Consider the following 12,983-nt stretch of genomic DNA (forward strand, 5'->3'; position numbering starts at 1 on the left):
TGCTCCTGCTCTGCTTACATACTGAGCAAAAAGTGATCAACTTTGGCTGGCTGGTGTTGGGTACAAATCACCTTAGTACTGAATGCAGGGTAGTGAAATATGGTTACCAATGTTGTAATTATTGTAGGAATACAGGAAAGCAGGACTGTGCTTAACCTGTTGCCCTCAGTTGAAAGAACCTTGTTAGGTCTGGGGCTCGAATGTCAGAGCCCCATGAAAGTAAGAGAGGGTGGGGATATGTGTTTTTAGTTAAGGGGTTGCACATCCTGTAGAGTCCTGGTGTAATCTGTTCTTTCCCACTGTTCAAATAATACAAGTAAATAGACTTTATTAGGAGCTAATCGGAGCTGAAATCAGTTGGGATAGGACTGTGTTTCTGCCAGCCTACAAAAAGCTAAAAAAATCACTGAGAGCTGAAATCATTTTGAGAGGGGGCAGTGCGTCTTCCCGGCCTACAAAGAGCTGAAAATTATTAAGAGTGCTGTGCAGTGGTCCCAGCAGAGAGGCAGGTGGTAGCAGAAGGTGACTGATGATCAGCTGATGAATGAGTGTCTGGTGCGGTGGAGAGGCGCAGTGAGCGGCTAGCAGGGCAACTGGTGGAGAGGCACGGTGAGCCGGCAGCCAGCGTGAGTGGCCAGCTGGCAGAGAGGGGCCTTGTGAGTTTGGTCCCTCTTTATCCTGCCCCTGGCGGGGGTGGTGAATTCTGCACATGCACCTCTGGACTCTGGGCCTGTGCTGACCAAGGACAACAACTGTGAGTGGGGTGCAGAGAAGGGTTGGGCACATGAAAGGGACTTTTGGGTTGCGGGACTTAAGAACCTGAGGGGGAAAGGACACTGCCCAACCTACTTGGGGGTGGGTCTTTTACTCATGGTTTATGTTTATAAATCCTGTTTGTGGTGGTTCCCCAAATTAACGCGAGTTACTTCCCTCTTTTAATTACAAGTCTTTTCTACACTCAGACTCTGTGCTTGCGAGTGGGGCAGAGGTGCCCAGGGCTGATGTGTAAATTTCCCAGGTTACGGGGGCAGGGCTCAAGCCAGTTCTGTGTTGTATCAATGGAAAGGACCCCTAGATATTGAACCTGGCTCTGGTTGCGGTTGGCTCCACCTGGCAGAAGGGTGATATGTTCATTCCCTCTGGGGCACCTGGCATTGGCCAATGTCAGAAGACAGGATACTGGGCCACATGGACCTTTGGTCTAACCCAGTATGGCCGTTCTTATGTTGTCTCCCCTCCCCTGATAGCCGGTGAGGTAATGCAAGGCTTACCTGTGTAGCCTTGCTCCACCCCGAGTCTATCAGTGGAAACCATCAGAGACAACTGCAAACCCCTGAACCCACTTGGGGTGAAAACGGAACATGAGCCAAGGCAGGGAATTACCCTAGGGAGTGGGGAGAGGCCTTCTGGAGCCCAGTCCGGCCAATTTTCAGAGAGCAAACGTCATGAATCAGACTCCCCAAAATCATGAGATTGGCCCCAAGATCATGACATTTTAAAAAAGGATATTGTGTTTTTAGGACAGTCTCTTGCTTTGTGAACAACCCCTGCCCTTCCCAGAGTGTGTGTGTAACAGCTGGCAGAGCATGAGCAGCAGCAAGCCACTGGGTCATCTGGCTCAGTTAGGGAGGAGACGGGGCTGGGGGCAGCCCACCCTGTTCCATGACTTAGTCCCTTAAAGAAACGGGTTTAAGGGAGCAGCAAACAAGCTGGTGAATCTCTCCTCTCAGCCCCATCACCCAGAGAGCTGTGGATGTGGGCAGGGATTGTGAACCCCTGCCTCATGATGGAGGCAGGGGATGGGTCCACAATGCCTGACCATGTATCGTCCCAGGCTCTGATGAAGTGGGACAAAACCCAAAGGACATGCTCCGAATCCTGAGAGGAGCAAAAGCCCTTCTAAGGCTCTTCTCTCAGGAAGTCCCATATTCCACCCTGGCCCCTGAGGATTAGCCCCGGGGGTGGGCGAGGGGAAGGGGCTCACTGGTACAGAACATTGACCATGACCTGTCTCCTTCTCCCACAGCACGTCGACTTCTGGATCCAGTCCGGAGCCAAGGGAGAGCCAGGGCCACGAGGAGCAGCACCGCCCTGCTGCGATTCCCCACCTGCCTTCTGGGATTTGACGTGAGTGACCTTTACCCCTGGGTCCTGCTCCTCGGTGTAGCCAGGGCCAGTTCTGACGGGCAGCGGGAGCTGGGGCTGCAGGGGCCCAGCCAGGCAGTAGGGTCAGTGCTGGGCTTGTGCTCACCCACCCAGAAGTGTGAGGAGAGCTGAGCTGGGCCTCATGGGCTAGAGCCTTTCACCCTCAGCTGGGAGCTGTCTGGGGCCTGCCCTTCCTGGGCACGTCTGGTGCCTGGCTGAGGGCTTCCTCCCAGACCCCCTCCAAGTAACATTATCCTGTTCCTGACGAGACAGGCTTCTTCAGAGGCCCCACCAGTTCTCTCCTTTCAATCAATGGAAGGTGCCTGCACAATTTTCAAGGTACCAGTGGAAAATCTGAATGGTTGTCCTCGGAAGAAGAGCGCTGGGTGGCTCAAATGCTTGTCTCAACAGACGTTGGTCTTGCAAAAGACGTTACCTCTCCCCTCTCTAACAGAGGAAAACACAGTCCACTGATCCAGCCCCCAGCCAGCCTGCTGTCCTAAAGCAGCCATGCTGTATGTGCTGTGATTTATTTAGTCTGGTTCTTGGTGTTTTGCTCCAATGATTGAAAACCCTCCTTGGAGAATCCAATTTTTTGCCTACTTTATTTTGTCACCGTTAGTGCAAGGATCAAAGCCCTTCTGTTCGACAAATAGGGCACCATAGCAATGGAAATGTCTGCTACCACTGCTTGCTGAAAACATACTCGGACATTGCACAGAGGATTCTGCTCTCTTTCCATTTTCCCAGTGGTTTGAAAAACTAGTTTAAACTTACAGAGCAGGAGTTTGTTAGCAGTGGCTGAGAACTGTGAAGTCACTGTTCTTCCCCATGTTGGTGTGATTCTTATTTACTCTTGCAGCTCTAGCCAGCACTGCAGTCAAACAGTACAAATCAGTCAGCTCGCTCAACTGTCTGAACCTTTTTACAAAGCAGCCGAGTGACCTACTCAGCAGAACCTTCTATTTAGGTGGCTTGTTTGCATAAGACATCTCTTTCTAAGAAATACCCCACAGTCCAGACCTCTGTTAACGTCCCACAGTCTTACCAAGCTGCTCCGCTGGCAGGGGTTGTATCTCTCACATGCATTAGTCAAGTGTGGTGAGACTCAGTTATTATAGACAAGGAAACTGAGGCACAGAAAGGCTAAGGGACTTGCTTGTAAGTCTAGGCTCCTAATTCACAGTCACATGCCCTGTCCGCCTCCCAGGAAGGGTGGGTAAATAGGGCTAACACGTAATTAATGCTCCTACCAGCATAGCATTTTCTTTTTAGGGTTATTTTAATTTGAAGAGTCAAAAAGAATGAAGGGAAGACTACTGACAATATCAGGTCTAGAGTGGGAAACGCCTCATTAGCAACAATTATTCAGATAGGATCAGTGTTCGTACTCTAAGTCTGGTTTGCACCCCTCCAGTGCAACCAAAGCGAGAGTAACTGACGTCCAGGGGAATTCCCAGGTGCCATATGATTGGTGATGCAGCTCCTAGGCCATCCCTCTCCACCAAGCATAGGGGGCATGGCCAAGCAAAAGGGATTGTGACTGTTCTACTGATGCTGTAATGGCCCGGGGGGCCATTGGCCGCTCCGTGGCAGGTGAAGCGTCCCTGAGCACGTCTCAGCCACTCCAGCAAATCTGGATCAGACGTTTCCCCCCACTAGTATAATATGCAATTGAACCATTTTTGGAAGGTCCTAACCTGTTTAGTCTTGCAATGCCCCGCTCACCAGTTTGTGCATTTCAACCCTGATGTGGCTGTATAGGATTGTATTTAGGTGCTGGTTTTACTAGGAATTTATTATAGCTGCATGTGGTACTCGGAGGTCTCTACATATTAATTGCATTGATTCTCTTTCTCAGTTCATGCAAATTGACAGAACAATTACCCCAAAGAGCGCCTGTTCTGCTGACTTGGTACTTTATCAGTCACACAGTACCTGCAGGGGACACTATGAACGTATAATACCTTCAATTCTTACGGTCTAGGAACACTATTGTAAACATTGTAGATAGAGACAGATGTTACCACTGAAAGGGTTGTAATGGTCCCTCAGCTGGGTTTTTGGTACTTTATGGACAATGCCTAACCTGAGGCTGGAAGGATTGACAGAACTGCTATTTTGGAGGGTCTGATGCCCCACACATCCGTGATCCATCACCATGCATTTCCCAGCTCACCATTTGTGACAACTGCCTGCCACGGTCAGCAGCAAGGACTGACCCGGAGCCCTCTCACCTAAAAAGGGTCACACATGAACTGCTACTGCTTCAGCTAAATGAGTAAATCTAGCTGGTAGCTGGAGCCTGTAACAGACTCAAAGGCCTTGTATGGGACCAGCCACTTGAGGGAGACAAAACCCAAACTGAGTTAATGAGGGGAGGACACACATATCCTACTCTCAGAAACTGACTGATAAATAACTTTTAGCGGGGCTGCACCCACATAGATCCTGCTGCAGGATCGGGGCCTTCATTAGCAAGCAAAAGGGCTGAAAAATAATAGAACCAAAAATTCCCAAAGATGTCAAAAATATGATGGTGGGAACACTGAATGCTAATTTACTTTTTTCTAAAGAACTGAACTTAAAAATAAACCCCACAATCACTTGGTTAGAGCTGCTGTTTTAATTTGAATCCGAATGTAGGGCAGTACCTTTCCTACATGCATGTTCTTAGCAAGGAACTATAGAAAGATAGCTTCATTTCCATAAAACATAGGGCATTTTGTAAAATCAAATTATGGAACATTTAAAATGTATAAAGTGATAACCTCACTCTGCATTCTTTATATCCAAATATAAAATTTAGAATTTGAAACACTATTTCTAAACATCCCAGAAATTATATATACACATCTTTAATATGGAAATCAAGGCCATCCAGATAATATCATACTGGCAAACTTAAAGTGACTCCCTAATTTAATTTTTTTACTGTTCAATATTCATTAGACCAGAATTAAAGTTTAACACTGACCCACTGCTGAGCTATGGGGAAATTTAAATTGTGGCCGACTCTTTTGAGCTGAGTTTGCTTGCTTGCACCATGAATTCAGTAGCACATTTGGAACGTTAGGGTATGTCTACACCATGGAGACTGTATCAGCATAAACTGTGCAGCAGAGCCCTGTAAGGGAGACCCCGCAGGGGGGTTTCTGTAGGTGTAGGAATATCACCTCCCCGAACATTAGCTGCAGCAAAGGAAGCAGCGCTCTTCTCTCAACACAGCTGTATCTACGCGGGGGGGGGGGGTTATGGCAGTTTTCACACCCCTGACTGAGGGAGCTATGCCAATATAACTTCCACGTGTAGACCAAGCCTTAGTCTAGAGAGTCAGTATTCTGAGATGGCCCATGGGGATGTACATCTTGTTCTGACCAGTCAGGATCAGTGGAGCAGGATTTTTATAACCATGCTTAAAATGGGTGAAGGATATTAGGTTCCTGGATCTCTGAAAGGGGTGCAAGGACCCACCACCCACACAAAACCCAATACAATAGCTATATTACTAACCCACAGCAGTAACGTGATAGTGTTTTTCATTCCTTCCTTCCCAGCGATCAGTCAGGGTAACTTTATACTGGGGGCACTGTCTAAACGTACCGCTGTCTCTTGCCTGTTTTTTCAGCTCTCTCATTATCACAGTAGGTTTATGTGCCCTGAGTGCCCCAGCACCTATTTCTGCTAGGAGTTAAACAGTAGGAAGAGTTAAAAATAAGAGAAAAAGCCTAGAATGTTACCTGCTAGGCCTTTTAAAAACAATACTGTTGAAGATAAATAAGCTGCTGAGAAATGAAAATGCTCATGCAAGTGTAGTGTGGCCACTGAGTAATTAGCGAGCATCCTATCTATTGTTCTTTCACCATTCGTATTGCCCACTGAGTCTGATTCAAAGCTCACTGAAGTCAGAAGAAGTCTTGCCATTTAGTTCAATGAGCTTTCGATTAGGTCTCTGTTCTCCAGTCCCTTTATTACTTACTAACCCCCCTTTTTAAAAAAAACAAAAACAACCTTTACAATAAAACTTGGATGACTTTGGAAGGTCTATCTACTTGCATCTGAATCTGTGTATACATCTAGGCACATAGCAGGAGAATGCTGTGCACGCTAGTTAAAGATAAGGTATAATACACATGCTGCTTAAGAGCTAGGCAAGCACTGGCAAACAGCCCTTTAAAAGACATTTATATGTTTCCATTCACAAAGCACACTGATCTTACTAAAACTACTTAGGATTAGCAGACTCACTCCTAGTAGCCCCTAAACCGGCTTGGTATCTCTAAATTAGAATTCATATTCTATCTTTAAAATCACACACAGCAGGTTCTTGGTTGCTTCTCTGATGTTTCACTCATGTTCAAAGAACTCATGACAAGCTGAAGTGACCATGGCAATGAAGGCTACAAATTCCTGGAAGTCGCATTCAGCGTCACCATCCGCATCCAGTGTCTCCATCACCTTATCCACTGTCTCCTGATCTTTAATTTCCTAACCAAAACAAGAAAGAGCAGTTAAAGCTGGTGAACAAGGGATAGGGCTGTGAGTAGGATTTAGGAGTCCTGGTTCGTAATCTGGTTGTCTTCAAATGGAGCTAATAGACAGTACAGTAGATGTCACCATACTGGGTAGTCTCATCATTCAGTGTTTATTCAAAACACATCCAAAGAAGTTTCCCTTTCGTAATGTATCTGTTTTCCATGTTGCCTTCCAAGCATTGGCACAGGACTGTGGTTCCTTATGCAGTTTCCTTGCAACAGAGACCCACATGAAGTAGGAATGGTCTGCCACTTTTGTTTACTGCATTGACCAATATGTAAAACCACTTTGGAATAATGGTTTGTTTTTCCATGGAAAGATTAAGGTGGTGGACATTTAAATCTATTAAAGTGGTGGACATTTAAATCTAATCTGACTGGAAATGCTGTAACAGCAGAAAAGAAGCTCATTCTTAAATGATCAACACATGGGCTACAATTTGGCTATTATTCAATACAAATATTCTGGGTCTGCAAAGAAGAATCATGTCTTCCCAGGATCTTTAATACAAGGACACACATTACGACACAGGCATGGAATTACTATTCATAGAGATTCTATAGTACGATTTAGTTAATTTAAAATTTTTACTTCATTTGATTCTATGCTTTCTTTCACATACAGTGCCACTCCCCAACCAGCACGACCTGTTCTGTCCTCTGATATATTATGTACCCTGGTATTACTGTGTCCCATTGATTATCCTCATTCCACCAGGTTTCTGTGATGCCTGTTATATCAATATCCTCATTCAATACGGGGCACTCTAGTTCACCATCTTAATATTTAGACTTCTAACATTGGTATATCAGCATTTTAAAAACTTGTCATTTTTTGGCTGTCCCCCACATGATGTAATTGAATGGGACTTTTTATCATTTGACTGTTTCTCATCAGATCATCCCTGTATTTTATCATTTTCCATCCTCTCCTCCTAAGGGATGTCCGAACCACACGCTCCTCCGCACCTGTCTGCTTTCCCCTAGCCCTTAGTTTAAAAAACTGTTCTACAACCTCTTTAATTTTAAGCGCCAGCAATCTGGTCCCATTTTGGTTTAGGTGGAGCCCGTCCTTCCTGTATAGGCTCCTCCTCTCCCAAAAGCTTCCCCAATTCCTAATAAATCTAAACCCCTCCTCCCTACACCATTGTCTCATCCACACTCTGAGACCCTGCAGTTCTGCCTATCTAACTGGCCCTGTGCATGGAACGGGGAGCATTTCAGAGAATGCGACCATGGAGGTCCTGGACTTCAATTTCTTACCTAGGAGCCTAAATTTGGCCTCCAGGACCTCTCTCCTATCCTTCCCCATGTCGTTGGTACCTACATGTACCACGAGCACCGGCTCCTCCCCAGCACTACACATAAGTCTATCTAGATGTCTCGAGAGATTCCCCAACCTTCACACCAGGCAGGCAAGTCACCATGCAGTGACTATTTCTTTTTTTGTCATTCAAATGGATTTTGGGTCATGGCTAAATCAGGCTGGAGGGAGGCTCCTACCTCAGCTTTGGATCCACAGCCAGAACCCTCTCCTGGAGTCAGCATAAGCTGTTTCTTGCGAGAATGGCCCTGGTGCACACCTAACTCCACACCAAACAGAAGGGTGGAGAGAGCGGTGGTGGACACCTCCCTTAGCTTTAGCCCAGTGGTTAGAGCACTCAGCTGGAATGTGGGAGACCCTAGTTGATTTCCAACCCCCAGCTGATGAGGAGAAGGGATTTGAACAGCAGTTTCCCACCTCTGCTTCCTAACCACTGGACAAGGAGATATTCTCACCTGGGGCTCTCTCAATCTTGAAGCTGTTCCACTGTGTATCAATGACTAAATACAGTATGCACTGGGCCAGAGAGAGTGACTATAATCCAGGGGTTATGGCACTCGCCTGAGACATGGGAAACCCCTGTTCAAATGCCTTCTCTTCTTCAGGCAGAGGTTGGAACTAAGCTGGGTCTCCCACTGCCCAGGCAAGTGCCCTAACCACTGCGCTAAAGGTCAGAAGGGAGTCCCTGCCTCTTCCTCCTGCCACATGTGTGGAGTTATGCATGCTCTGAGCACCCCTACAGGTGAGCAACACCTCCCTCCGTTGGGTTCGAGCATGGTGCTGGGGCTTAGGCATGAGACAGGCATCCAGACGCCTGCCTGAAATAGCAGTGCACATGCACAGGGGCAAAAACATCGGTACCTAGGGGGCTTTTAGAGTACAAATTTAGGCATCTATAGGACTGGGCATCAGCTGAGCAGGGATTTTGTGGATCAGAGGAGCAACTAAAGCTGCAATTTAGGTACCTAAATTTGGGGATCTGGGCCCTTGTGCTTTCCTCCACAGGTGACTGGACCTTGATGCGTACAGTCTGGCCCCTCACATATAAGCACCTGGGAAATACACAAGAAAAGCAAAAAGAGAATTCCATGGAGAGAGAGCCGCCTGCCATCCAGAGGGGATATGCTTTGCCTTCTGAATGAGCTAACTCCCTTTTATTGCCCACCCTCTGAGTAGCCATTAAATCAGGACAGTCGCTTCCCTACCCCCAAGAAACATAGCACAAGACAAAGGCTGAAGTACTGGAAGCAGTCCATTGCACTGAGCCCTTTGACAGTCACAGCTTGAGTATATGTACTGTTCCCATTGCCACGGGAAGCAGCCTGCTAGCTAAAACTATTTCAACAAACAACATGAGCGCTGAGAACTGTTGAAGGCTACAGTAAATATCTTCAGGCATCTCGACATTTGGTACACAATAGAGTAAAGGGCAATTCATTGTTCAAAAGGCAATACTCACGCCTAAAAAATGGGGGAGCTCATTGTTAATGAGCTCCTTTAATTCAGATTTCTTCAGCTTGTGTTTGTCTCCCTCCTTTCCCGAGTACTGGTGGAAAGCTTCAATGATGGCAATCATGGCCTTTTCCAGAGCAGACATTGTTACAGTGGCACTGGCCTAAAATGAAAGGGATTGGGAGGAAACACCATGTTAAGCTCAGCGTGTGGGGGGTTTAAACGCCTTTCTGCCTTCTCTGTGCAACTATACAACCCTTGGCCCAACAGTGTTATGCCACAAGGGCCTGATCCAAAGCCCATGGAAGTCAATGGAAAGATGCCAATAAATTTCAGTGGGCTTTGGATCAGGCCCCAAATGAGCACTTAAGGAAATAACGCCAGCAAAGAGCTGACCATCTGTGGAAACTTATTTCAATTGATGTAGCTTAAGGTTGGGAAACACGTGTGGGACATTGTTCTTACTTTAAGACCTTGGGTAACAAGCAGAATATTTGTATCTTGCCAAAACAGAGTCAGCACAGACCTATTGTTAAAAAGGAGGTACCCTGCAGTACCAGATGGTCCATATATTCATTAGCTTATCGTCAGCATCACTAACAAAAAGTAACATTCTGAAGGGAGGATTACTGGGTAACATAGACATAGGGGTTTTTCAGTTTCACCATTATATTCAAGAAGAGTGCACTGTGGGAAGTTGGGGAGGGAATAGCTGCTATCTGTCCGGAAAATTCCCAGACTTCCCTGAAGCGTGAACACAAGTTTTGTACCTTGATCTCCACTTTGGCAGAGTACAATAAATACATAAAAGCCAGCAGGCTGTTAAAAGACGTAAATATGGCATAGTCAAAATACACAACCCTCACCAGTACATCAATGATTAATTGATTTTTTTCTGTAAAATGGTACTGACTGCCCTGCTTTTCAGCGGATGGGCCACCAAACCACAGAGAAGCATGTCACCCCAAGATATCAGGGAAGATCGTCAGCACTGACAGAAAAAAGGGGAAAAAAGCAGCAAAGTGAAGGTCTGAAAAACAGTTTGTCAACTGAAGTGCCACAAAACTATTTTCAAAGAGACATTTTGGCCAGGTTTCAGTTTCCGGCCTAGCTCTTTAAAATAAAAATCTGTTCAATCCAGAGACTACTAACACTGCCAAAGAACTAATCTTTGAAACCATCTGTGACCATGTAACATATTCCCGTGGCAACTACGGCCATTGCTTACATAGGAAAGTATTTAATAGATTTTTAGCTTTTTTTAAGTGCAATTTAACAGCTGGGAACAAGGACAACCAGCCCCGTGGGAATCGCCAGCTTTCTGTAGACCACCAGGAATGCTCCATGAACCACAGTCTGCAGCCCACAAATTGGGAACTACAGACTTACACCAATTGCCTGAGCAACACATCACCTCAATCATGGTATTTTTTGAGGTTCTGGTTTTTTCACCCTTTGGAGATTGTAATCACATATGGAAAATACTGCCCTCAGTATGAAAACAGTGTATATGTCTCCAACACAGTATCTTTTCCCCAAATTTGCTGCAGAATCACAGTTCCAGTTTCCTGTGCTGAGATTTATCTATTTAGGTTCTTACTCTAGTGTGACCTTGTCTTATCAAAAAGCATCCTTTCTTACTTCAAAAGGAAAAAGCTTACAATTTTTGTCACATCACAAGAACCTGTCTTAGTCAATTACATAGCAATGGGGAACCGCAGGGTGTAAATATTTATTTACACATGTGAGTTTTCTTGGTTCCTAGCATGTGTTATTGTTACTTCTTATGTTGAGTCTTTGAGCAGCTGATTTGCTCCATTTTTAGTCTGCTGGATTTTGTACATTTTTGTTTTCGGTGCTTCACAAAGTTCTTTATAATCATCTCTATTCTCCAGCTTTTTCTTTCTTTTACTTCTCAGATTTGGTTGGCTCTGTCTTTATTACCCGATCACTGAACGTCTCTATCCCCCCTGAACCAACAGTACATTATGAGATCCAGTTTTCATAAGCACTAACTGCAAGCAAATATGCTCATTTCCCTTCATTCTGCACTTGCTTCTGATATGCTATTTATTATGCTAGCGATAGAATTTAAGTGATGTATGTCCTTACCTCCTGAAGTTACATAAATATTTGATTTCCAGGTTCCCTATAGATTTCATATAGATAATAAACCCCCTTTAAAAGATTATGAGGTAATGGGAAAAGATGTAGAAAAATCAGCCCCCAAAGTTTCACAATACTCTGATATTAACTAAAACCTTTCTTAACAAAATAAAAGCAGACTTTGCTTTTGTTGGGGAAAAAAACGTGGTGCTTGAAGATCCTTGTTGGTGCAAGTCAGCACTGCTCTATTGACTTTAAAGGAGCTACTACATCAGAGGCTAAGGACTTGCCTCATGATGTAACTTGCTATTATAGACCAATCTTTCTCAGCCACAGGAGCAAGAGAACGGGCAAATCGGCTTAAATTAGATACAATTAATGCTCTTTGGAAAAGTTACAGCCAGTAACTAGCACTGCTCTTCATTTATTCAAATCAATATTCCCTGCTCATGTTGTAATGGAAATTGCTTGACGGACACAATTACATTGTATCACTGTCTAATTTGACGACATTTGCAGACATAACAAAATGCATGAAAAGTGTGCCACAACTCTGTTTTGGCTGCTGCTTCCCTCCCCTTATTTTCTTTTTTTAAGTGTTTAGTTTGACAAAACCCCAATGGATTGAAGGTTCCAAAGTGGGGGAGGAGGGAGGGAAATGACTCCTACTTCAATAATTAGGTTGGTATGTGACCCACCTGCAGAAATATTCAGAATTAGCATTCTCTAACAAAGTCATTTCCTTCTAAAGACCATCGTATTATTTCTGCTACTCACCTTCCTTCTGTGCCCACTTTTTGCTGGAATCAGAGCAATGTCTTCTAAGCCAGCCAGGGGGAAGCTTCTTATTTCATCTGTGGGGGAGTGGAGAAGTCCATCGACTAAGATGCTGTACTTCTGCAGAACAGCAGCAGCCAATGAGGACCTCAGGAGGAGGTGGGGGTAGGAAGGAGGCAGCTGATTCTTGGACCTGATTTCCTGGAATGGGTGGAAATACACACAAGGGTGCATTGAGCAAGCTGTTATCCCACATCAGTTTGCTCTGGGAGCTGCTAACTGATACACTGGTACCAGCGAAAGAAAGATCTCTTGTAAGGAAAAGTAGACAATCAGCTTTTTAATTCCGAACAAGAAGTTTGTCCTGGGTTTCTTGTTATTAACAAAATAAGGGAGAGGAATTAGCTAACTGCAATAGAATGTATATGCCAGCCCTCTGGTGACAAAGTGGAGGCAAGGATTAAAACTGGAAGACTGACAGAGGGATCACACATTTATTTTTCAATAGTTACTAATGCTAATAACTCTCAATAACAGCAGTGTTGCAGTTGCAGATCTGCTATACTGTGGGACATCAACCAGAGCCAAGGGAAGTAAAATTAATTGACATTTTTTAAGGGATGCCAAAGAAGTTCAGATAAAAC

At 45.1% G+C, this 12,983-nt stretch overlaps 1 protein-coding gene across 1 annotated transcript; it reads right to left on the reverse strand.

The window, feature by feature from the left end:
- Window positions 1-4,752: 4,752 nt before the first annotated feature.
- On the reverse strand, window positions 4,753-12,454 carry S100B (S100 calcium binding protein B). The gene is made up of 3 exons (XM_073306951.1): window positions 12,340-12,454; window positions 9,464-9,619; window positions 4,753-6,633 (listed from the first exon to the last, which is right to left on the reverse strand). The coding sequence occupies exons 2-3, from the start codon at window positions 9,599-9,601 to the stop codon at window positions 6,493-6,495; spliced, it is 279 nt and encodes a 92-aa protein (XP_073163052.1). The 5' UTR covers window positions 9,602-9,619; window positions 12,340-12,454; the 3' UTR covers window positions 4,753-6,492.
- Between the last annotated feature and the right edge of the window lie 529 nt (window positions 12,455-12,983).

Source organism: Lepidochelys kempii, chromosome 11 (genome assembly GCF_965140265.1).
Source record: "Lepidochelys kempii isolate rLepKem1 chromosome 11, rLepKem1.hap2, whole genome shotgun sequence".
Lineage (NCBI taxonomy): Eukaryota > Metazoa > Chordata > Testudines > Cheloniidae > Lepidochelys > Lepidochelys kempii.

Excerpts from the sequence above, each read along its gene's own strand:
- S100B (XM_073306951.1), bottom strand. The coding sequence starts at position 9,601 with ATGTCTGCTCTGGAAAAGGCCATGATTGCCATCATTGAAGCTTTCCAC. Across the intron at positions 6,634-9,463 it reads AGCTCCCCCATTTTTTAGGC|GAAATTAAAGATCAGGAGAC; the intron begins GTGAGTATTGCC and ends TGTTTTGGTTAG.